Here is a 22,258-nt window from a genome sequence, read left to right as displayed (position 1 = left end):
AATCAAAGCTGAAGACCTATAAAGTCAGCAGAAAACCTCAAAACACAGCAGGCTAGGACCATTTGGTGTAGATACAAACAAGCCCAGAGGTCCCAATCCCTGCACAGAACTATACTGGATATTCATAATGACCTTCTCTGGTACACTCTGTTAAAGCATAGGTCAGGAGACTTTAAAGTGTGTATCAAAATAAAGTCCATCAAAAGCTTCTGCCAAAAAGACAATGCACTGAAAGGACTGTCAAATTCACAGAACACTATTTCCCTGTCAAAGAAACAAGATATTGAATTCCTAAAAATGCCACATGTCAAATTTGTTTGTTTTCAGCAAAATTTTATTAGAACCAAGATGCAGCAGTTCATGAATCTAAAGTTAACAGAGTATTTAAGTAGAACTATTTTTTCAGAGACTGATAACTGGGAAGGTTCAAGACCAACATCAATTATATAAGCCAACTAAGTTTTTTGGGGGATTCCATTGTAGATACATTACTAGGGCAAAGAAGAAAATAGGAAGGACTAGTCTTATCCATACCTAGGTAAGTCTGCATTCAACTTAAAATTGGTATTACACAAAAAATTGGGGGAAAAAATATCCATTTTGTTTTCAAAATCTTACTGACCAGTATACTAAAAATAAATTTTATTTTTCTAATCCCTGGCAGTCTCCGAAGTTGAGCCATACTTTGCGGAGGGCTCTAGGTTATAAACCAGGGGGAAAAAGGCTAACACTGAGTTTTAAAAGTTCAAAGTATCATTGCCTAAACTTGATTTTCCCTATTAAAATCTTTATAAGAAGATATTTTAGAGAAGGTCTACAGAATATGCAGTAACTCAAAAGAAACCATATTACTGGAGCAAGTATATTAGAAGATTAAAATACCTGTTTTAAGTTACCTTCTTCTCCAAAAAAATGTAACACGTATCAATTAATGTAGAGATTAAAGGGTATACTTCTTGATCTATACTTACTCTCTTTCAGGTTTTAAAATAAGAACATGGGGAGAAGGGGAGTAAAAAAAAAAAAAGCACAGTCTTCTACAGTTATAATCTCAAATTGATAACTTCCCAATTAGCCTGTATAAGAACTGAGTTAACTACTAAAAGTCTTAAAAATCCATATATATTTTTATTTGGATGATGATTCCTCACTGTGCTCCTGCCCCTTAAATAGTTAAGAAATCTTCGGTGAAGTTTCAAGCTCCTTTTAACAAATAACCTGCTTCATTTTAATACAAGATTTACTCTGTCTGAAGTCTGCCCTTCTTCATTTGTTAGAAATCAAATAAGTCCAAACAAGTTGGTAAGGATCTAACCTAATTTCCAGTAACCACTGGGATTAATTCCACATTAAAGGTCTCTGATCATGAGTGAAATGAAGATCGACTGCCAACTGAGGTGTTTTAATTGTCCCACAGTCCGCATTTTCCCTGAGTTTAGGGCAAGGTGAATATTAGTTCTCTTCCCCTTGCATCTCCATCCCATTCCTCCCTATGGATAACCCCAGAATCTACTCGTAAGTGGCTAGAGATTTAATAGAGCTTCTCCAAGTAGTCAAGTAAAACACCAAACAAAAATCACCAGTAGTACTTCCCCAACTTTAAGAAAAAGACATGATAGTAAGAGGCACCAGGAGTGTTACAATATTGGGGGGGCCCCTAAATTTTAAGCCAAGCCCATAATATAGAAGCAGTATAAGGAAAACCTTCATACAACTAAATAACCCTTCATCTTAAAGGGCAAAGACATCCTTTCAAATGGAAAAATCGAGCAAAATTCCTTCTAAATTAAAACGATCTCCCTGAACATATCACGTAATTTAAGCGTTAAAATCCACTGTATGAAGAGACTGTAAAAGGAAACTTTGTGTAATTCCTTCAGTGGTTTTCAACGTTCAGGTTTCTACCTCTACCCTTGAAAATTTAACAGCTTTTCTATTAGATCCATTTGTGAAAGTGTAGTTTCTCACTACATTTGGCAACCTCAAAGAACAAAACGCTTCTCTTTCCACTTCCCTCCTCCCTCAGAAGAGTCCTGTTAGGTTTTGTTTTTCTTCTGAACTTCCTACTCTGAGTTTCTGGACGAGTAGAGTGGACTGAAGTGTGCGACCGCCAAGGGGTAAGTGAACTCAAGAAATACTTGTGGATCGGACAAAAAGGCTTCCTCCGTCTGCCTGAGACATGGGCTCCAAGCTCAGGCGGTTGTGGGGGGAACCAGGGCAGGTGGGCGGGTGTGGGCGGGAGGGGGCAGGGGGACACGGGCAGACACGGGGCGAGGAGCCCTTTCGACCTCTGTCAATGGGGCAGCTCAACGCCCCAGCCCCGGCTCCCCCTCCCGGCATGACCGGACAATGGCCCTCTAGCGCAGCAGTCCCAAGCCGGGGAGAGGCCCCGGGACTCCACACCACGCGGGGCCTAGAAAGGAGGCCAGGGAGGAACGCCGAGCGGGCTAGCGCACCTCCTGCCTAAGCGCGGGCTGCGCGCCGGGGCCTCCACGGGCGCCATCACTGGGAGTGGGGTGTGAAGGGCGCCCGGCAGGACCATCGCCGCCGGCAGCCGGGTCCGAAGAGGCCGCGAGCCAGGCTGAGGCGACGGCGGGAAGTGCAGGCCGCAGCCTGCTCAGCTGGCCCGCCCAGCAACCGGAACCCTCAGCCGACCTCCGGCCGCTTACCTTGTGGATTCTCTTCAGAGCCATCGTGGGAGGCGGGTGGCGGTGGCCCCCGGGGCGGGGACGGGGACAGGGGAGGGACGGGGAAGGGGCGAGGGGGCGCGAGGCCGCCTCGGTGATCGCGGGTCGGCCGGAGAAGATGGGGAGTTCGGGAGCGCGGGTCCGGCAGGACGGACTGAGGGCCGGGGCCCACTTGGCTCCTGAGCCTGCCGCAGCGGTCACCGCATCACCCGGCGGCGGCCCCTTTATGCGCTGCCGTCCGAGCCGCCGCCGCCGCCGCCGCTACCGCCGCCGCGGCCGTAGCTGCCTCTTCCACCTAATCTCAGCGCCGCCTCCTCAGCCGCCGCGGATCCCTCCGCCGGGGAGCAAGAGCCCAGGCCTCGGGCTCGGCCGGCGCCGCTCAGTCGGACAGCCAGAGGGACTGTCTGCTGCAGGTGGACGGAGGGACGCGCGGGCGGACGGGCGGGCGGCGCCGCCGGGGTGGGGCCGCCGGAGCGCGGGGTGGGCCCAGGCCGAGGGGCAGGTCGGGAGGCGCGGGGATTGGCGGGCTAGGGGAGGGAGGGCCGGACCGCGCCGGCGGCGGAGGGATACGGGCCGCCCCTGTGAGTATCTGACGCGCGGTCGCCTTCGCCGCCACGGCTGCCGAGAGGATGACGACGCGAAGCGCAGGGGAGAGGTCTCGCGAGATTCGTGGAGCGGGCTGTAGATGCTCGCGCGCGGGGACCCTTGAGTCCCTTGCCTCTGGTACCGCACGCGTGTGTCATCGAAGATCCACAAACGTTTAAAGGCCAATGTTTTCCTGATCACTCGATCAGCGCCATAGCATAGACTGACCCGGAAGGAGGTCCTTAGATCCACTGCAACGTTCCCGTAGAAGGAAGGGACTTGTCCAAGGTCACACAGCTCCACAGAGGCAAAGCTGGGATTCCCTGAAGTCCAGGGTCTTGTCAGATCCCTTTCTAGAAGCCTCGTGGTAACAACCTGGGCACCTGCTGGGAATGTGTTTCCTTGAGCATGTCTCGGGCATCCCTGAGATGACCTTTCTAACCAAGGCCCCAGCAGGATGACAACTTGAATGTCTCTTAGCCACAGACGTGTCACTTATAGGAGAGGTACTCAGCCCTTGCTCTGCATGGTGAATTGTTACAAACAAGCACTGCACCAATCACCTCAAAAAACACGCAGGAGTTAAAACAAACGGTTTCAGATCACTGTCAAGGAGCAAGCGTAGAAAACCTATTCTGCAGTTGCTTTTTAGGAGGTAGAGGCAAAAATTAATTCACTGGGCAACTAGTATGTGTTGAGCCATAGGTCACGACCTGTGAGATAAAAGACCAGGCCTAGGCCAGGAGGTACTTACCTGCCTGGAGACACACTGGAGAATAAGGATTATTTTCCTGGTGGGTGATGCCCACATTCTCAACATCCCAAGGTTTTCTTTTCTTTCTTTCTTTTTTTTTTTTTTTAAGATTTATTTGATAGAGCACACACAAGCAGGGGGAACGGCAGGCAGAGGGAGAGAGAGAAGCAGGCTCCCCACCCAGCGGGGAGCCCCATGCAGGGCTCCATCCCAGGATCCCAGGATCCTGACCTGAGCCGAAGGCAGACACTTAACTGACAGCCACACTGGCATCCCCATCCAAGCGTTTCTGATTCTAAAACTGTGTTCTTTCCTCTATCTGGAAGGGACCTTGGAGGTCATTGATTCTAACCTGAACTTAGACAGATTTTAGAAACTGGAGCTCCTAAGGGAAAAGTCCTGCCAAATGTTGCACGGTATGTCAGTGGCAAAATTTATATTGCCTCACCTACTGAGTAAAGGTTGGACGAATAGGGCAGGCCAAGTGGGCACAGCAAATCAAAGGAGGGAAAAACTGCATCCAGTCGTCCAAGGTGGGTATATTTGAGCTTGGAGGTGAAGATGAACATTACACAGTCCCAAAACTTTTCATCCTAAGAATTGTGATGGAATAGGTACAAAAATGCCCATTGGCCAGATTTTTTAAATCTTTTCTTCAACAGTAACATTTTTGTATTAGAAAAACCATATATTTTTTGCAAGAAATATAGATGAGCAAAAAGAAGGAAATAAAGCCAACCATACTCTCATCATTTAATGATTAACCATTTTGGACATTTGGTTTATGCCTTCCCGTCTTTTTCCTTACATATAAATACATACTTTTATTTGAAAAAAGTAGAATCATGCCATAATACTATTTGGTAATCTGCCTGTTGTAAAAAAAAAAAACCAAAACTGTATGTATTTAAGGTCTACAACATGATGGTTTGAAATACATAAACATAGGGGCACCTGACTGGCTCAGTTGGTAGAGCATGCAACTCTTGATCTTGGGGTTGTAACTTCGAGCCCAAAGTTGGGTGTAGAGATTACTTTAAAATAAAATATTAGGGGCGCCTGAGTGGCTCAGTCAGTTAGGTGCCCAACTCTTGATTTCAGCTCTGGTCATGATCTCAGAGTTGTGGGATCAACCCCTGTGTTGGGCTCCACACTCAGTGGGGAGTCAGCTTGAAATTCTCTCTCTCCCTCTGCCCCCGCCCCGCTCATGCGCACCCGCTCCCTCTCTCTCAAATAAATCTTTAAAAAATAAAAAAATATTAAAAAACAAAATATATATAGTGAGATGACTATTACAGTCAAGATAATGAACATATCCGTTGCCTTGCTTTTTTTTTATAGTGAGATCTTTGATAATCACTTTTATAGATTTTATATATTTTATTTTAGAGAGAGTGTGAGTGAGAGAGCGGGGGCTGGGGGGAGAGAGGAGCAGAGGGGCAGAGGGAGAGGGAGAGATTATCTCCAGCAGACTCACTACTCAGTGCAGAGCATGATGTGGGGTTGATCCCACAACCCTGAGATCATGACCTGAGCTGAAACCAAGAGTCAGATGCTTAACCCACTGAGCCACCCAGGTGCCCCTTGATAATCTACTTTTAAAATAAATAATATATAGTGAGTTGTGGGATTTATTGTATGACCAATAAATCTTTGGCTTACTTTTCCTTTCAGGGCCTATACTTTCTCCTGCTTACCAGATCTTCACAGAAAAATGGGAAAAAATGTAATGGTACACTAAAATCTGGATATTTAAAAATAAAGCACTGTATTACTAAGTTCATTATTCTTCCTTCTTTCTTTATTTTTAAAGTAATCTCTACACCCAATGTGGGGCTAAAACTCACAACCCTGAGATCAAGAGTTGCATACTCTACCATATGAGCAAGCCAGGTGCCCCTATATTATTTTAAATATAAAATAAGGACTACCTTCTTACACTAAATATCAATAATGTGCTGAAGGATTTGAGAGCCAGAAGAGTCAAAGGAGCTCAAAAAGTTTCGTTGTAACCAACAGTTTCTCTTTTCTGAAGATTAAATTCTGCCTCCTTATAATATTTAGCTATCCAATTACACTCTGTTTTATCCTTATACAATTCATCAGGAAGACCTTATCAAGACTTTTTGACAGTAATTTATCTCAGCTGTTCTCAAGCACTCCCTAAGGTTTTCTTGGGGGCTTTCAGCCTGGAAAACCAACTGGTCATTCAATCTAAAGACAGTCCCCCCAAACTCCATGTCCTGGAGAGGAGGTGGGAAGATAAGGAACACTTGAATGGAAGGCTATGCATATACAGGATGTCCACCAACTCTCTTAGTCATTTACTTTTTTTTTTTTAAAGATTATTTATTTATTTATTTGAGAGAGAGAATGAGACAGAGAGCATGAGAGAGGGGAGGGTCAGAGGGAGAAGCAGACTCGCCACTGAGCAGGGAGCCTGATGAGGGACTCGATCCTGGGACTCCAGGATCATGACCTGAGCCGAAGGCAGCCGCTTAACCGGCTGAGCCACCCAGGCGCCCAGTCATTTACTTTTTTAAAAAAGATTTTACTTATTAGAGAGAGAGAGCACGAGTGGGCGGGGGGCAGCAAATGGAGAGGGAAAAGCAGGGTCCCCGCTGAGCAGGGAGCCAGATCCGAGGCTCAATCCCAGAACCCCGAGATCGTGTCTCCAAGATCATGACCTGAGCCAAAGGCAGATGCTGACCCGACAGAGCCACCCGGGTGCCCCTCTCTTACTCATTATTATTTGGTATTATTCAAAGAGAAAGATTAAACAATTTTAAAATGTGACTCTGTTGGTTTTAAGCCTACTGCATAAATAAAGGATTTACCTATCTGTAAAAGTGGCTTACATAGCAAAGGATGTGCACAGGTCATATATATATCAAGCATGCATGTTGTGGGCATGGCAGGGGGTGGGGAGATTTGTAAAGATAAGAACAGAAAAGGACTCCGAATTCCAGAGGAGTATGGGATCCTGGGAGAGAAGGAGAGGGGGGCTGTCCTGGAGGGGGAATGTCTAAGGACAATGAGGCAGAAGAGGTGGCAGAGCCAAGTAAAGTCCTGAGTTCTGAGGATTTGGTTCTCACAATCTGTAGCTTAAAAGGGCCCAGCCTTTTCACTGCTGGGAAGTGGGAGAAGACCCAGAATTCAAGACCCAATGGTTTTAGCAGCAAACAAGATGTATAGTACAGCCCTGCTTGTGTTTTCAATAGCATATAGCGATGACAAAATATAGATGATATATGTGGTATACATAGAGAATAACATCTGTATTTGGTGGTTATCTGAGAGGGAATTATGAAGGACTTCTGCTTTCTAAGCCACACATTTCTGAAACGTCCAGTGTTTTATACTGAGCATGTATTATTCTTACATAAAGTAAAAAAGTAAAAGTTTTAAAATCTAATAATGTGTAAAAGCAAAAACTTGGATACAACCTAACTAGTTGTCAACTGGGAGAGGTTAGAGTACTGATCACAGATTCAGCCTATAGAATACTATGCCAGCCTGAAAAGTATCTTAGATCTGTATGTCCCACTACAGAAGAAATAGCACAGTACTGTTGAGTTAAAAAAAAAAAAAAAAAACTGCAGTGAAATGTAGTTGATATAATTCCCTTTGGGTGGATTAAAAAAATGTCTCAATGTTATATGTATATAAAAGTCATGGAGCTGTACACTTGAGATTTGCACAATTTAAGTTATACCTCAATAAAAGGGTTTTTTTTTTTTATCTTCATGAAATTCTGTTGTGTGTGTCTGTATGTATATATGTTAGAATGTGCATAGAAAAAATCTAGCTAAGCAGAGGCCCCTGGCTGGCTCAGGGGAAAGAACCCGTGACTGTTGACCTACAGGTTGTGGGTTTGAGCCCCATGTTGGGTGCAGAGATTAAAGAAATAAATTTTAGGAAAAAGATCTAGGGGCGCCTGGGTGGCTCAGTCGTTAAGCGTCTGCCTTCGGCTCAGGTCATGATCCCAGGGTCCTGGGATCGAGCCCCGCATCGAGCCCCGCATCGAGCCCCGCATCGAGCCCCGCATCGAGCCCCGCATCGGGCTCCCTGCTCCGCGGGAAGCCTGCTTCTCCCTCTCCCACTCCCCCTGCTTGTGTTCCCTCTCTCGCTGTCTCTCTCGCTGTCAAATAAATAAAAAATCTTTAAAAAAAAAAAAAAGAAAAAGATCTAGACAGATGAAGACCGAATTTTTAACAGTGATTACTTATTCCTCACTTGTCCCATGCAAATATTTCAAAAATAAAGTTTAAAACAGTGAATGTATAGAACTTTATGTGTAGTATGAGTCCACTTAGGTAAAACATTATTTACATTTTAAAATAATAAGCATGATTTGCTTTTATTAAAAACAACAACAACAAAAGAAATAGAAAAAAAATTCTTTGTCTTCATTGGGGTTTCCTAAATCACCCCATTGATGCTGCCTTACCTCCCTCTCGGTGGGTGGGTAAAGAACACGAAGTGAGGGCGCCTGGGTGGCTCAGTTGGTTAAGTGACTGCCTTCGGCTCAGGTCATGATCCTGGAGTCCCGGGATCGAGTCCCGCATCGGGCTCCCTGCTCGGCAGGGAGTCTGCTTCTCCCTCTGACCCTCCTCCCTCTCATGCTCTCTGTCTCTCATTCTCTCTCTCTCTCAAATAAATAAATAAAATCTTTAAAAAAAAAAAAAAACACGAAGTGAGAACATACCAAAGGCTTCAGGCCAGTTGTGCCCAGTCTAGATGATGGTGTTGCTGATGGCCCTCCAATTTACACTGAGGAAATGGAACTTCTTGGTTGAAGTCCATCTTGTTTAAACAAGAAAGCGGACAAAACTTTAATGCTATGGGCTCACGACCTTGTAACATCGGCACTCCTCTGGGGGAAAGAATTGGGATTCGGCGGTGAAGCTCCGCGTGAACGTTATCACATTTTAAACGTCTATTGTGACCGACGCCCTAGAAGCATTCCTTGGGAAAGATTCTTGGTCCAGTAGAAGTAAGCCATGTGGGACGCCAGGCACGGGGACCTGGTAGGCGAGGCTGGATTTGAGAAGGATCAGCCGCGCGGGAGAAAGCAGCCTCTGCCGCCCGGCCCCTCCCTCCAGCCTCCGGCTCCGACCCGTGCCCGGTCCCCGGTCCCCGGTCGCCGGCAACTGCCGCGCTCGGGAGGGGTGGGGCGGGCCCCCACCCGAACTGCGCCCTCCCCCTGCAGCCGGTGCCCCCTGCAGCCGGTCCCCCGTGCACTCCACGAGCCACGCGGATTTAGACGGATGGTTGGTCCCAAAGGAAGCTGAATAGCCAAAGAGAGGAGCACGGGGGCCGCACGCTGCCAAGATTTATGCTTCAGAATAATGGTGGTGACTAGTGGATAACCCACGTCCATCATTAAGGCGTGAAAGAGGGGGTGCCTCACGGGCTTTACCTTTTTCCCCCAAAGTGAAAATTTCTTTAATAGGTTTATTATAAAAGTAACATGTGTATTGTAAACGAGTCAAACGATACAGAAACCCATGAGCTGAAAATTAAAGCCCGCTTCCCCCATTTCTACCTTCCCAGGCGTAACCACCATAACAAATGGTGTGTGTCTGTCTAAACTTTCTTTTTTTAAAAGATTTATTTATTTATTTGAGGTGGGGGGAGTGGCGAAAAGGGGCAGAGGGAGAGTCTCAAGCGGCCTCCCTGCTGAGGGCATGTTTGTCCAGATTTTTTTTTTTTTTTTAAGATTTTATTTATTTTTTTGACAGAGACACAGCGAGAGAGGGAACATAAGCAGGGGGAGTGGGAGAGGGAGAAGCAGGCTTCCCGCGGGGCAGGGAGCCCCATGCGGGGCTCGATGCGGGGCTGATGCGGGGCTCGATCCTAAGACCCTGGGATCAGACCCTGGGATCATAACCTGAGCCGAAAGCAGATGCTTAACGACTGAGCCACCCAGGCGCCCCTGTCCAGACTTTTTAATGTAACAATTGTATGGCTAAATATACACACGGTATGACATAGTGGTTAAGAATACAAGCTGAAGGGACGCCTGGGTGGCTCAGTCGGTTAAGCGTCTGCCTTCGGCTCAGGTCATGATCTCAGCGTCCTGGGATCGAGTCCCGCATCGGGCTCCCTGCTCCACGGGGAGCCTGCTTCTCCCTCTGCCTCTGTCTCTCATGAATAAATAAATAAAATCTTAAAAAAAAAAAAGAAAAAAGAATACAAGCTGACTTTGACAATCACCCCTTAACCTGGACCTCAGTTTTCTCAAATACAAGATGAGGATAATAATAAATAATAACTGCTACTTAAAATGTTTTTATGTAAGTGGACTCATACTACACATAAGGTTCTATACATTCACTGTTTTAAACTTTATTTTTGAAATATTTATAGATTCACAGAAAGTTCCAACATGCCCTTCTAGTACAATATCAAAACCATAGATTGATGCTGCTATAATGTGCATATCATTTAATGTCATTTTATCCCAGGTGCATATTCCTGGAACTACTGTTGCAGTCAAGATGCAGAGCTATTACATTACAACAGCGATTTTTTCAAGGCACCTCTTCATAGTCACATCGACCACCCTCCACCCCAACATCTCTAACCCCTGGCAATTACTAATCTATTTCTATTTTCCAACTCTATAATTTTGTCACTTTAAGAATGTTAAGTAAATGGAATCATACAGTATGTGACCTTTGAGATTGGCTTTTCTCACTCAGCATAATGTCCTTGAGATCCATCCAACGTGTGTAACAACATTTGCTCCTTTTTATTTCTGTGTAGTATCCCATTCTATAATGTACTTAATTTTTCTTTTTTTAGAATATCCACATTTTGCAATCTCTGATGAATTAATTGATTGAGGCATGGAGCATAAGTGGGTGCTAACTTTTTAGAAAGAGACCACTAGACACTATGTGCTTTCTTTTCTTTTCTTTTCTTTTTAAGATTTGTTTATTTGGGAGAGAGAGAGCATGCATGAGCAGGAGGGGCAGAGGGAGAGGGAGAGAGAATCTCAGGCCGACTCCCAGCCAAGCAGGTAGCTGGTTTCGGGATTTGATCCCATGACCCATGAGATCGTGATCTGAGCCAAAACCAAGAGTCAGACGCTTAATTAACTGTGCCACCCAGGCGGCCCGACACTATGTGCTTTCTATTAGAAGAACCCCACATTGGGGCGCCTGGGTGACTCAGTTGTTAAGCGTCTGCCTTCGGCTTGGGTCATGATCCCAGGGTCCTGGGATCGAGCCCCGGCATCGGGCTCCCTGCTCAGCGGGAAGCCTGCTTCTCCCTCTCCCACTCCCCCGCTTGTGTTCCCTCTCTCTCTGCCAAATAAATAAATAAAATCTTTTTTAAAAAAAGAAGTACTCCACACCAATTATGAAGTACTCTTTTTTTTTCTGAAAGATTTTATTTTTAAGTAATCTATGCACCCAATGTGGTGCTCAAACCCACAACTCCGAGATCAAGAGTTGCATGCTCTACCAACTGAGCGAACCAGGCACCCCAATCTTGCCATCAAATCTCTACATTCAACTATAAAGTAGCAAGGAGTAGAAAGGAAAACATGTCAAGACTACCCCTTGCAAACCCAACCAGGAAAATCCAGATTTTGAGAAACTGCATGACAAACATCACAATTTCTTCAGCAAATAAATTGCAAATGAGCACATTCTCTCTCTCTCTCTCTCTCTCTCACACACACACACACACACATAAACACATAGATGGAGGATACTTATAAATCAAGGGAAATTTAAAAATCCCCACCAAACTTGTACATACTCATAGAGCATTACTAGTCAAAAAATGGAAACAACCCTAACGTTTATCAGCTGATGAATGGGTAAACAAAATGTAGTATATCCATACAATGAAATATTGCTTAGCAAAAAAAAGTAATGAAGTATTAATACATGCTACAACATAGATGAACCTTGTAAACATGAAAGTGAAAACCTTATAAACATAACCAGTGAAAGAAGCTGGTCACATGAAATGTAAGAATAGGCAATTCCATAGAGATACAAAGCAGATATGGAGAAATGAGAGAATTGGGGAGTGATGGCCAAGGGGAGGGAGTTACTTATGGGGGGGGGATGAAAGTGTTCTAAAATTGGTTGTACTGATGGATGTACAAATCTGCAAATACATTAAAATCTACTAGATTGTACTTTAAATGGATGAATTGTATGGTATGTGATTACATATTAATAAAATTGTGAAAGATATTTGAGAAGCATATCAATCAGTCATAATGTATGGTCCCTACTTACATTCTGATTCAAACAAACTTAAAAAAGATACTATGATAAAATTGGAAATTTGAACACTGACTAGATATTTGAGGATATTAAAGATTTATTACTATTTTTTAAAGTGTGAGAATACTGTGGTGATTTTTTTAAAAGACTTTATTTATTTATTTGACAGAGAGACAGCGAGAGAGGGAACACAAGCAGGGGGAGCGGGAGAGGGAGAAGCAGGCTTCCCGCGGAGCAGGGAGCCTGATACTGGGCTCGATCCCAGGATGCTGGGATCATGACTGAGCCAAAGGCAGATGCTTAATGACTGAGCCACCCAGGCACCCAAGACTTTATTTTTAAGTAATTTCTATACCCAGTGTGGGGCTCGAACTCATAACCCAGAGATCAAGAGTTGCATGCTCTACCGACTGAGCCAGCCAGGTGCCCCTGGGGTGATTTTTTTTGTTAGAGTCATTTCTTTCAGAGATACATACCGAAATACTTACAGATGAAATGATGTCTGGGATTTGCTGCAAAATAATACAAGAAATAAGCAAGTGGGAGTGCAAATGAGACAAGACTTCCTATAACACAGTAATTGTTGAAAGCTGTTGAACAAGTAATTGTTGAAGGGCTCATTATAATCTGTTTTCTACCTTTGTCAATGTTGAAAATTTTCCATAATAATAAAAATACATATCAATAGACATATATTTTTTTAAGATTTTATTTATTTATTTGACAGAGAGAGAGCACAAGCAGGGGGAGCTGCAGGCAGAGGGAGAAGCAGGCTTCCCGCTGAGTAGGGAGCCCGATGCGGGGCTTGATCCCAGGACCCTAGGATCATGACCTGACCTGAAGGCAGACGCTTAACCGACTGAGCCACCCAGGTACCCCCAATAAATGTATTTTCATGTCAGTACATGAAGACCTACTTCATGCTCTTTAAGAGCTGCCTAACCTTCCATATTTATTTAGTCAATTATCTATTAGAGGACGTTTGGATTGTCTCCAAATATTTAATATACTAAACAATACCTCAGGAAATATCCTTGTACAAATGTCTCTGCCCAAGTAACTGACTATTTCCTTAGAATAAATTCCTAGAAGTGAAAGTGCTAGGTGGAAGGATGTGCATGTTTTAGATTTTTGTATATATGGGGAGATTGTTCTCTAGAAAAATCCTTGAGGTTATCTGTTTCCTAACACCTCCAATAATATGTTGGTCATTAGCAATCTTTTTCTTTTTTTTTTTTTTTAAGTTTACAGCAATATAAGTTATACACCATCAAATTCACTCATTTCAAGGGTACAAGACTGATTTTTAGTATATTTATAGAATTATGCAAACACCCCAGGAACTAATTTTAGAATTCTTTTTTTTTTTAATTTTATTTATTTTTGAGAGAGAATTACAGAGAGGGAGAATGAGAGGGGTGAGGGTCAGAGGGAGAAGCAGACTCCCCGCCGAGCAGGGAGCCTGATGCGGGACTCGATCCCGGGACTCCAGGATCATGACCTGAGCTGAAGGCAGTCGCTTAACCAACTGAGCCACCCAGGCACCCCTAGAATTCTTTTATCATCCCATATCTAGTCACTCCTTAATCGTACTCCCAGCCCTAGGTAACCATGAGTCTACTTCCTATCTCCATAGATTTGCCTTTTCTAGACATTTCACATAGATGGAATCATAGAACATATGTTCTTTTGTGTCTGGTTTCTTTCGCTGAGCATAATGTTTTTGAAGTTCATCCATGTTGTAGCATATATCAGTATTTTGTTCCTGTTTATTGCTAAATAGTATTCCATTGTATAGATATGCCACATTTTGTTTATGCATTCATCAGTTGTTTAATAAATTGTTTAATAAACAACATAAATTCTGTTCCCACTTTTTGGCTCTTGTGAGGAACACTGTTATGAACATTCACATGCCAAACCTGTGTGGACTTATGGTTTCATTTCTCCTGGGTAGATTGCTGGAGGTAGAACTGCTGTGTCCTATGAAAATTCTATATTTAACATTTTGAGAAATTGATTAACTGTTTTCCAAAGCAGCTGTACCATTTTACATTCCCACCAGCAGTGTATGAGGATTCTAGTTTCTCCACATTGTCACCAATTCTTATTATTATCTTTCTTTTTAATTTTTTATTTATTTTTAAAAGATTTTATTTATTTATTTGAGAGAGACAGTGAGGGAGAGAGGGATCACAAACCGGGGGAGTGGTGGGGCAGAGAGGCAGAAGGAGAAGCAGACTCCCCGCTGAGCAGGGAGCCCAATGTGGGGCTTGATCCCAGGACCCTGGGATCAAAACCTGAGCCAAAAGCAGATGCTTAACCAACTGAGCCACACAGGCGCCCCTGTTTTGTTTTGTTTTTTTAAGATTTTATTTATTTATTCATAAGAGACGGGGAGAGAGAGAGAGGCAGAGGGAGAAGCAGGCTCCCCGCTGAGCAGGGAGCCTGATGTGGGACTCGATCCCAGGACCCTGGGATCATGACCTGAGCTGAAGGCAGACACTTAACCATCTGAGCCACCCAGGGGCCCCCCTGTTTTTTTTTTAATTATTATTATTATAGGGATGCCTGGCTGGCTTAGTCGGTACAGTATGCTACTCTTAATCTCAGGGTCATGATTTCAAGCCCCACATTGGGCATAAAGCCTACTTAAAAATATATATATATTTTATATATATATATTTATAGTCATCCGAGTACGTGGTATCTCATTGTGGTCTTGATTTGCATTTCCCTGATGGTTAATAAGGTTGAACATCTTTTCATGTGCTTATTGGCTATTCGTATATCTCCTTTGGAGAAATATCTATTCAAGTCCTTCACTCATTTTTAAAATTGTATTGTTTGTCCTTTTATTCTTTACCATGTATGAAGTGAAAAATTGTTTCCATTTACATTTATTTAATTATCATTAAATTGGACACCTTTTCACATATTTATTGGCCAACTGTATTTTTTTATTTGTGAATTTTCAGGGCTTATAAGAGCTCTTTTTACATAAAAAAAGATTAAATCTTTTTTATACATGTTAAAAATATTTCCCCAAATTTTTCATCTGACCTCAGCAACTGTGCATGCCATCTTCATACAAATAGCCCAAACAGCTCAGGGTAATTGGGTTATAGACAGACACTTGATCCTGCCCAAGAACACCTAGTAATTGGTTCTAAAGCTCAGCTGATCTCCCCTAGACCTTTATCATCCTCTATCGTCAAGCCATATTGAAGCAACCCATTGAAGTCACTCTCCCTTGATTACGGCATCCAATCCTGCTCCTGAATAATCAATCCCCTGCAAAGAGATACAAAGATAATAAAGCTTTTAGTCCCAACTCACCCTCCTTCTCTTCTAACAACAAGAACCTGAATAATCTCATTTATTGAACACTGACCAAGAATGCCAGACACTTTGCTTTGGCACCTTATGCAGATCATTATCTCTCTACTGTTATGTTCCTCAGGTAACAGATGAGGAAATGAAGCGGGGGGGGGGGGGGGGGGGTGCTTTAGTAACACGCCCAAGGCCACAGAGCTAGGGAGTGGTGTGGCTGGGATTAGACCCGGGTCTATCTGACTCCAGAGATGGTGCTTTTGCCCACTGAGCTACATTTCTGCAAGTTTTGTAGCCACGGCTTTCTGTTGGCTTCAGGTGTGCTTGAGAAGGAAGGCCAAAGCACAAAGGCTGGGAAATATCCCCCCAGTGAATATTTGACATTAGGAAATTGAGTGGAGATTCTGAATCCTACCACCCCACCCTGAAATGGAGGATGATTTTTTCAAGGGTGGCTCAGTTTTCTGTCATTCTTTCAACAAATAGTTCCTGAGCATTTAAGAATGCCTGAACTGTGCCTGGCACATATCAGGTGATGGGTCAATAAATATTCGTTCCATGAATGAATAAATGAATGAGTAAATGAACAAATGGGCGTCTCCTGTGTTCCAAGCATTGTACCTGGGCCTTGGGATACAATGAATAAGACTGACCTAAAGATGCTCATGGTTAAGTGGGACCATGATATATAGGGCAATTATAATCCTGAGACAAATATGTAAGAGATTTTAATCCTGTGGGATAAACTCTAGAGCATCAGCAGAAACAGCAATCGTTTTTACTGCACCCTGACTCTAAAGTTTGCCTCATTAAAATTCTCTTGACTACCCTATGAAGGGAATACTATTTTTATTTTATGGATGAGTAAACAGTTTCCAGATGAAGAAACTAAGGCTTTGGTAGGGATAGGCACAGGGACCCATGTGGCACAATGCAGGGGTCCTAATCCAGCTTGTGGGTTTCAGAGGCGTCTTGGAAGGGAAGACTTCGCATCTGAAACCCAAATTAGAGGTAGGAGGTAACCTGGCCTGGGTGAAGAGAGGCCGCCTTTCCAGGTGGAGGGAAAGCATACACAAAGGCCTGTGAGTCAGGGGGAAATAGCTGTGGCCTCTCCTTCTGCAGCACTAGCTTCCATGGTTCAAAAGTCCCAGAACAAGCATCTGCTCTGTTCCAGCTCTTCTTGTGTTCCCCCAAAGGCTTTTTCGTCATCTTGCAGACCACAGCCTGCAACCAGATTGCCCTTTGGGAGTACCCCGTCCCTCCAAATACTGCCAGGCTCCTGGGAATGGGTGGCCGAACTGAGGGCGACCAGAGCAAGATTGGTGTGGCCAGCTGCTGACACTAAAGCCAGACCAGAAGTCAAGCGTGTGTGTGTGTGCGCGCGCGCACGTGCGGTGTCCCCTCGTGAGCCACACCCTCCCCTAACAGTATCACTTAACATGGATGATGGGAGGGAAACAAAATCCCTCTTGCAGTCTAATCTCAACGGTTTCTACAGCCTGGTCAGCTCACTTGTTTGAGTTCTGTAGTGAGGGGATGTCATTTTTTTTTTAAAGATTTTATTTATTTGTTTGTCAGAGAGAGAGAGAGACAGCACAAGCAGGGGGAGCGGCAGGCAGAGGGAGAAGCAGGCTCCTCGCTGAGCAGGGAGCCCGATGCGGGGCTTGATCCCAGGACCCTAGGATCATGACCCGAGCTGAAGGCAGATGCTTAACGACTGAGCCACCCAGGCACCCCAAGAGGATGTCATTTTTAAGGCCCTCCGTAGCTTTTGCTTTTTCCACGTGGTTCCAGGCACAGTCAGTCAAACTCTGTGGCGGAGAGAAAGCAGCAAAGAGGATGGGAGTGGGGGCACCGGCCACTCTTTCTTGACTCTGCACCTATCTCTGGAGACCCGGGTGCTGTCTGCTGGCATCCGGAGGTAGGGAGTTTGGGGGGGGGGGTGCATTCTCACCTGGCCCAGCTTGAGAGTGTGGTTTTCTCACCTCTTTCCACCCAGATCTTTTTTTTTTTTTAAGATTTTATTTATTTATTTATTTGACAGAGAGAGAATGAGTGAGAGAGAGCGCACATGAGAGAGGGGAGGGTCAGAGGGAGAAGCAGACTCCCCACTGAGCAGGGAGCCTGATGCGGGACTCGATCGCAGGACTCCGGGATCATGACCTGAGCCGAAGGCAGTCGCTTAACCAACTGAGCCACCCAGGCATCCCATCCACCTAGATCTTTATACTTCTCCTGCGAAGGCCCAGGGGGACTGTTGACCCCTTCCAGAGAAGGAGACAGTAGGGTGATTGGGCTAAGTTTGGAACTGGGCCTCTGCCTAGGGTTTAATGATCATCACAAAGGTCCTCCTGGCTAGGGTACAGGAGTTTGGGGCCTCCTAAGGGGATTTCACATTTAGGATCCTCAGGCCTCCTTTGAGGGAGTATCCAGGCTGGGCCTTCAGAGATGGCCAAGTAATGCATAACTATGGTTCCTTACCACACACAGTACCAGATCTTCAACACTTGGCACTAAAAATAGCTAGCCTTTATTGCGTGCTTATTAGACACCAAGCCCCTCACAACTATGTTGGGCAGAAGATACTGTTACAGGCAAGGGAAAAAAAAGGCTTAGGGTCCTTAACTGCTCCAAGTGACAAGGCTCCCAAAGGGCTGGGCTGGCATCGAAAGCCCAGGCTGGGACTCTGTAACCAGTGCTTCTGCCTCCAAGCCAACTGTACTTCCAAACCTTCCTGCTGGTAATTCGTATTCCCCTGACCTCCTTGTATCAGGAGTTTTTCCCAGGCCTCTCTCACCTCTGGTCCACCCACTGGGATTTTCAATAGCCCCCATCATCAATCATTGTCTCTCCAGTTATTCAAGACCCTCCTAGGGACACGAAGGGATTAATTCCCCAATCCCTTCTAATCCAGCTACCCCTCCATCCTTTCTAGAGCTAGCCAATCCACCTAAAGGTCAAATGTCACCAGTGCCAGAGGAGTAAGCCTCCCTCATCACAGGGTCAGCTCCTGGAGAAGGTTGGGAGGTGGCCTAGGCTGAAGCTTCAAGCCTTCTTTTGCCAAGTTCCTCCTTCCCAGGGTGGCCAAGTCTGGATCCATCCCAGGCAGCCCACCCAACAGGGCTGAGCGTGGGGGAAGCTTCTTATCTTCAGAGCTCTTGCTCACCTCTGGCTAGCTCTATGTCCTTAATCAAATCACTTGGCTCCTCTGTGCCTCAGTGTCCTTATCCATACACTGGGAATAAAGATAATACCTACCTCCTCAGGCTTTGGTGAGAATTGAATCATATAATGCCTGTAAATCATTTAGTACAATGTCTAAAATGAAATCCCGAGGAAAAGCAGAATAGTTTAGGTCATCAGTTTAGCACCACTGGCTCTAATCTCCCATTCCCCAGGGATAGGTTTCCCTCCCCTCCTAAGGATCCCTTGGGAGGCCCTGGTTGGTGGGGAACTGAGACAACATACAGGGAAGTTGGAGTAGGGGAGCTAACTGGTTCCATATTTATATGAAATATTTTCTAGCTTCACATCCCAGGGCTCCCTAGGAATAGCTGCAAACTCAGGCTGGCTTCCTCTCCTCCTGCCCACCCCTCTCCACCAACCACCAGGTTTATCTCCTAACTTGACTCCTAAAATCTCTCTTTTTTTTAAGATTTAATTTATTTATTTGAGAGAGAGAGCATGCACAAACAGGGGGAGGGGCAATGGGAGAGGAAGAAGCAGGCTCCCCGCTGAGCAGGAAGCCCAATGCAGGACTCGATCCCAGGACCCTGACATTGTGACCTGAGCCGAAGGCAGACGCTTAGCCAACTGAGCCACCCAGGTGCCCCTTGACTCCTAAAATCTGATACTAAATAGGCCTATCTGTATTTTGGCAATATAGTTAAAAATGGACTCCCTTTGACCCAACAAATCCACACCTAGAAATGTACCTTGAAATAACTAAGGAACCTCGCAAGGATTTTGTTATAAGGATGGTCCTCTCGTGTTCTTTATAAGCAGAAACAAGCTCTGTGTCTAATGATAGGTGATTGGCCACACACACACATCTATCTCTACCACAACAGTCTATAGCCATCACAATTTGTGCCGCAGAAGAAGGTTCTAGAGCTAGGAGCAAGTGTTCAGAGTATGTTTTGTTTAACTTTTCATATTTTTGAGGGAAATGATAAAATTTATATGAAATATTTCTTTTTGTTGCTTATTTGTAGTTTCTAATTTATTTGCAACTGAGCGTATATGTATCCTGTAATGAGAAAGAAAAGCCCACATTTGGCAAAACTTGAGTAGAGATGGGAGTTGAAGGACTGGCTTTATAGTTAGCCCCTGGATATAGGGGCCGGATGGATTCCCGGCTCCCTGTGGCCCAATGAACTCCAGAATAAGAAACCCCAGCAGATCTAAAAGTTTGGGTCAAAGGAGAAGCAGTAGCAACAAAGAAGACCCAAGCACTTCTGTGGTCCCTTTTTGATACTCTTTGGCATCAGCAGTTGTGTGTTTGGTGATCTGGAGAGTTGGGGACACCACCAGGCAGGGTCAAGGAGGGCACTTCTCTTTTTCTGATTGGAATAATTGATGCTTTCTCATTCTCATGCAAATGGACCTCCAAGACAAGTCCTCAAGGAGCTGCCTTCCATTCAAAGGGCCCTTTGTTGTTCACTGGCAACCTAAAGGTCTGAGCTACCTCCTCCAGAGGTGCAGCCCCTCCCTCCATCTTTCTCCCATTGTTGTCCCCCCTCCATTGTCCTCTGTTTAGGTGATGAACCCAGGCTATCTGTGAAGGGGAGAGGGGGATGCTCATTTCTACTCAGGGGTGCTGTGAATGATGACTATAGAGATCGAATGGGGGTAGTTCATATTTGTTGGGTATTTGTTGGGGAGCCTGCAGAAGGCTTAGAGGATAAGCTGGATGCTAGACTTCTGCATCTTCAACAGCCTCTTGAGTAAGTATTTTCTGATTACTCCCTGCATGTCATGTTTAGCACTAAGCACTTTCATAGTATCATCTGATGCCGGTTTCGGCCTCTAAGCACTGCACCACATTGCCGGTCCCTAGTTCACATAATCCTCTCAGACTTGTCACATCTTGTCCTGATGACTGACTCATCTCTGTCATTAGACTGTGAGTCCCAAGACGGCAAGAAGAACATTGTTCTATCTGTCCCACCTATCGAGCATTGCTCAGCCCAAGGTCTAGAACACATATTTGTAAGTCCTGGGGAAAGACTCAGATGGTTGGGAAGGAGTTTAATACTGCACGTCCTTCAGCTCTGTGAGATTGGCCAGTTCAGTGGAGGCTTGGGATGACCTGATTGGTGCGAGAGTGCTGAAGGACATTGGGCGTGAATAAGGGCATATCAGGTTATTTAAGGAGTCTGCTGGGGTCCAGATTACTCGCAGAGACTGTCGATTCAGACCTCCATCAGCTCACATGGTCCCAGGTCTGGTTGGTCTCCTCACATATGCTTGCCTCTGGTTTTCAGGGGACCAGATGCCAATGGGCAGGTGACTCAGTGGCATCCATTCCCACATCCAGAAAAGTTGCTCAAATAGGTGTGCAGCAATAGCCTCCAAGAACCTGTAAACCGGTTCTGTCTGGAGACCTGATCTGGTTCCTTGGCGGCGGGGGGGGGGGGGGGGGGGGATGGTCTCCTCAGGACCTGGGCACCTGTTGAGCTAAACGATGAGGGAAACTCTTCTTCTTTGCTCCTCACTCCCTGCTCCTCTTCTCTTTTAATATCCCAGCTCAATCATCTCCCCAGCTATTTCTGTTCCTGTAACTAAGCACAGAGTTCTCAAACATATTCATAATTGTGACATATTGTTCCTCAGTCTTTCCATTTTGTTTCTGATAATGCCAGTTCTGGGCATCTTAAAACTTTGGAATCGTTGGGGAGTTTGACAGGTAGGCTTTTGAGATGGGACTCAAAAGTGAGGAGAGAAAATGGGAAAGGGTATTCAGGTCAAGGCACAGAGAAGTCTATGAAAAAACCAACAAAAGATGTGGGGGAGGAAGAGATGGGAAATGACAGGAAATGAGACTGAAATGTCCTTGCGGGCCAAGCTAAAGGTTTGGACTGGATCCCGAGGGCAGTCAGAAGCCATTGAAAAGTCTGGGTCAGTGACTGTATTCCAGCAACAGAAAGAGAAATGTTCAGATAGCTGATACGTATTGACCACTTGCTTTACAGTGAAAAAGATGATTAATTTAGTCCTCCTAACAATCTTATGAGTGGTATTACCATTTCCATCTAATCCGAAGGGAAACTGGAGCAACAGAAGATTGTTTCCTCAAGGTCAGAGTTAGGTGTTGATTCTGGAGTCCATTCCTTTACTTAGGCGCTGGCGGATCTGAGAGAGCGCAGGGTTCAGGGAAGAGTTCTGGAGAGTGCAGAAAGGCCAGCCAGACTCCAGGACTGCCTGGATGTGGGTGTGAGGACGACAGCCCTCTCGGGGATGGAGCCAAGCTTTCGGCCCTGCGCACCCCAGAAGCGTGCAAAAACGCAGACTCTCTGGGCAAAAGCGCGGTGGCGGGGGCCAGAGGCAGCCAGGCAGTGGCCCCGGCTCCGAGAATGACGGCCCCGCCGGGACAGGGCCGGACCTGTTGCCCAAGCAGAGCCGGAGCCGGAGCTGGAGCGGTGGCC

At 45.3% G+C, this 22,258-nt stretch overlaps 1 protein-coding gene across 2 annotated transcripts in view; it reads right to left on the bottom strand.

The window, feature by feature from the left end:
- The window catches only part of UBE2D2 (ubiquitin conjugating enzyme E2 D2), a 60,780-nt gene extending 57,617 nt beyond the window's left edge, over positions 1–3,163 (bottom strand). Inside the window, exon 1 of one of the 2 annotated variants that reach the window (XM_045893538.3) lies at positions 2,670–3,163. In XM_045893538.3, coding sequence (XP_045749494.1) covers positions 2,670–2,693 — 24 coding nt within the window. In that variant the 5' untranslated portion in view covers positions 2,694–3,163. The remainder of the gene's footprint in view (positions 1–2,669) is intronic. The other variant, XM_064595984.1, reaches the window with a different exon arrangement.
- Between the last annotated feature and the right edge of the window lie 19,095 nt (positions 3,164–22,258).

Source organism: Mirounga angustirostris, unplaced genomic scaffold, assembly GCF_029215605.1.
Source record: "Mirounga angustirostris isolate CCGP_5_RB_7025 unplaced genomic scaffold, mMirAng1.0.hap1 SCAF_7, whole genome shotgun sequence".
NCBI classification, from domain to species: Eukaryota; Metazoa; Chordata; class Mammalia; order Carnivora; family Phocidae; genus Mirounga; species Mirounga angustirostris.
The sequence above is the reverse complement of the archived record's forward strand: the minus strand, read 5'-3'. Positions and strand labels throughout refer to the sequence as shown.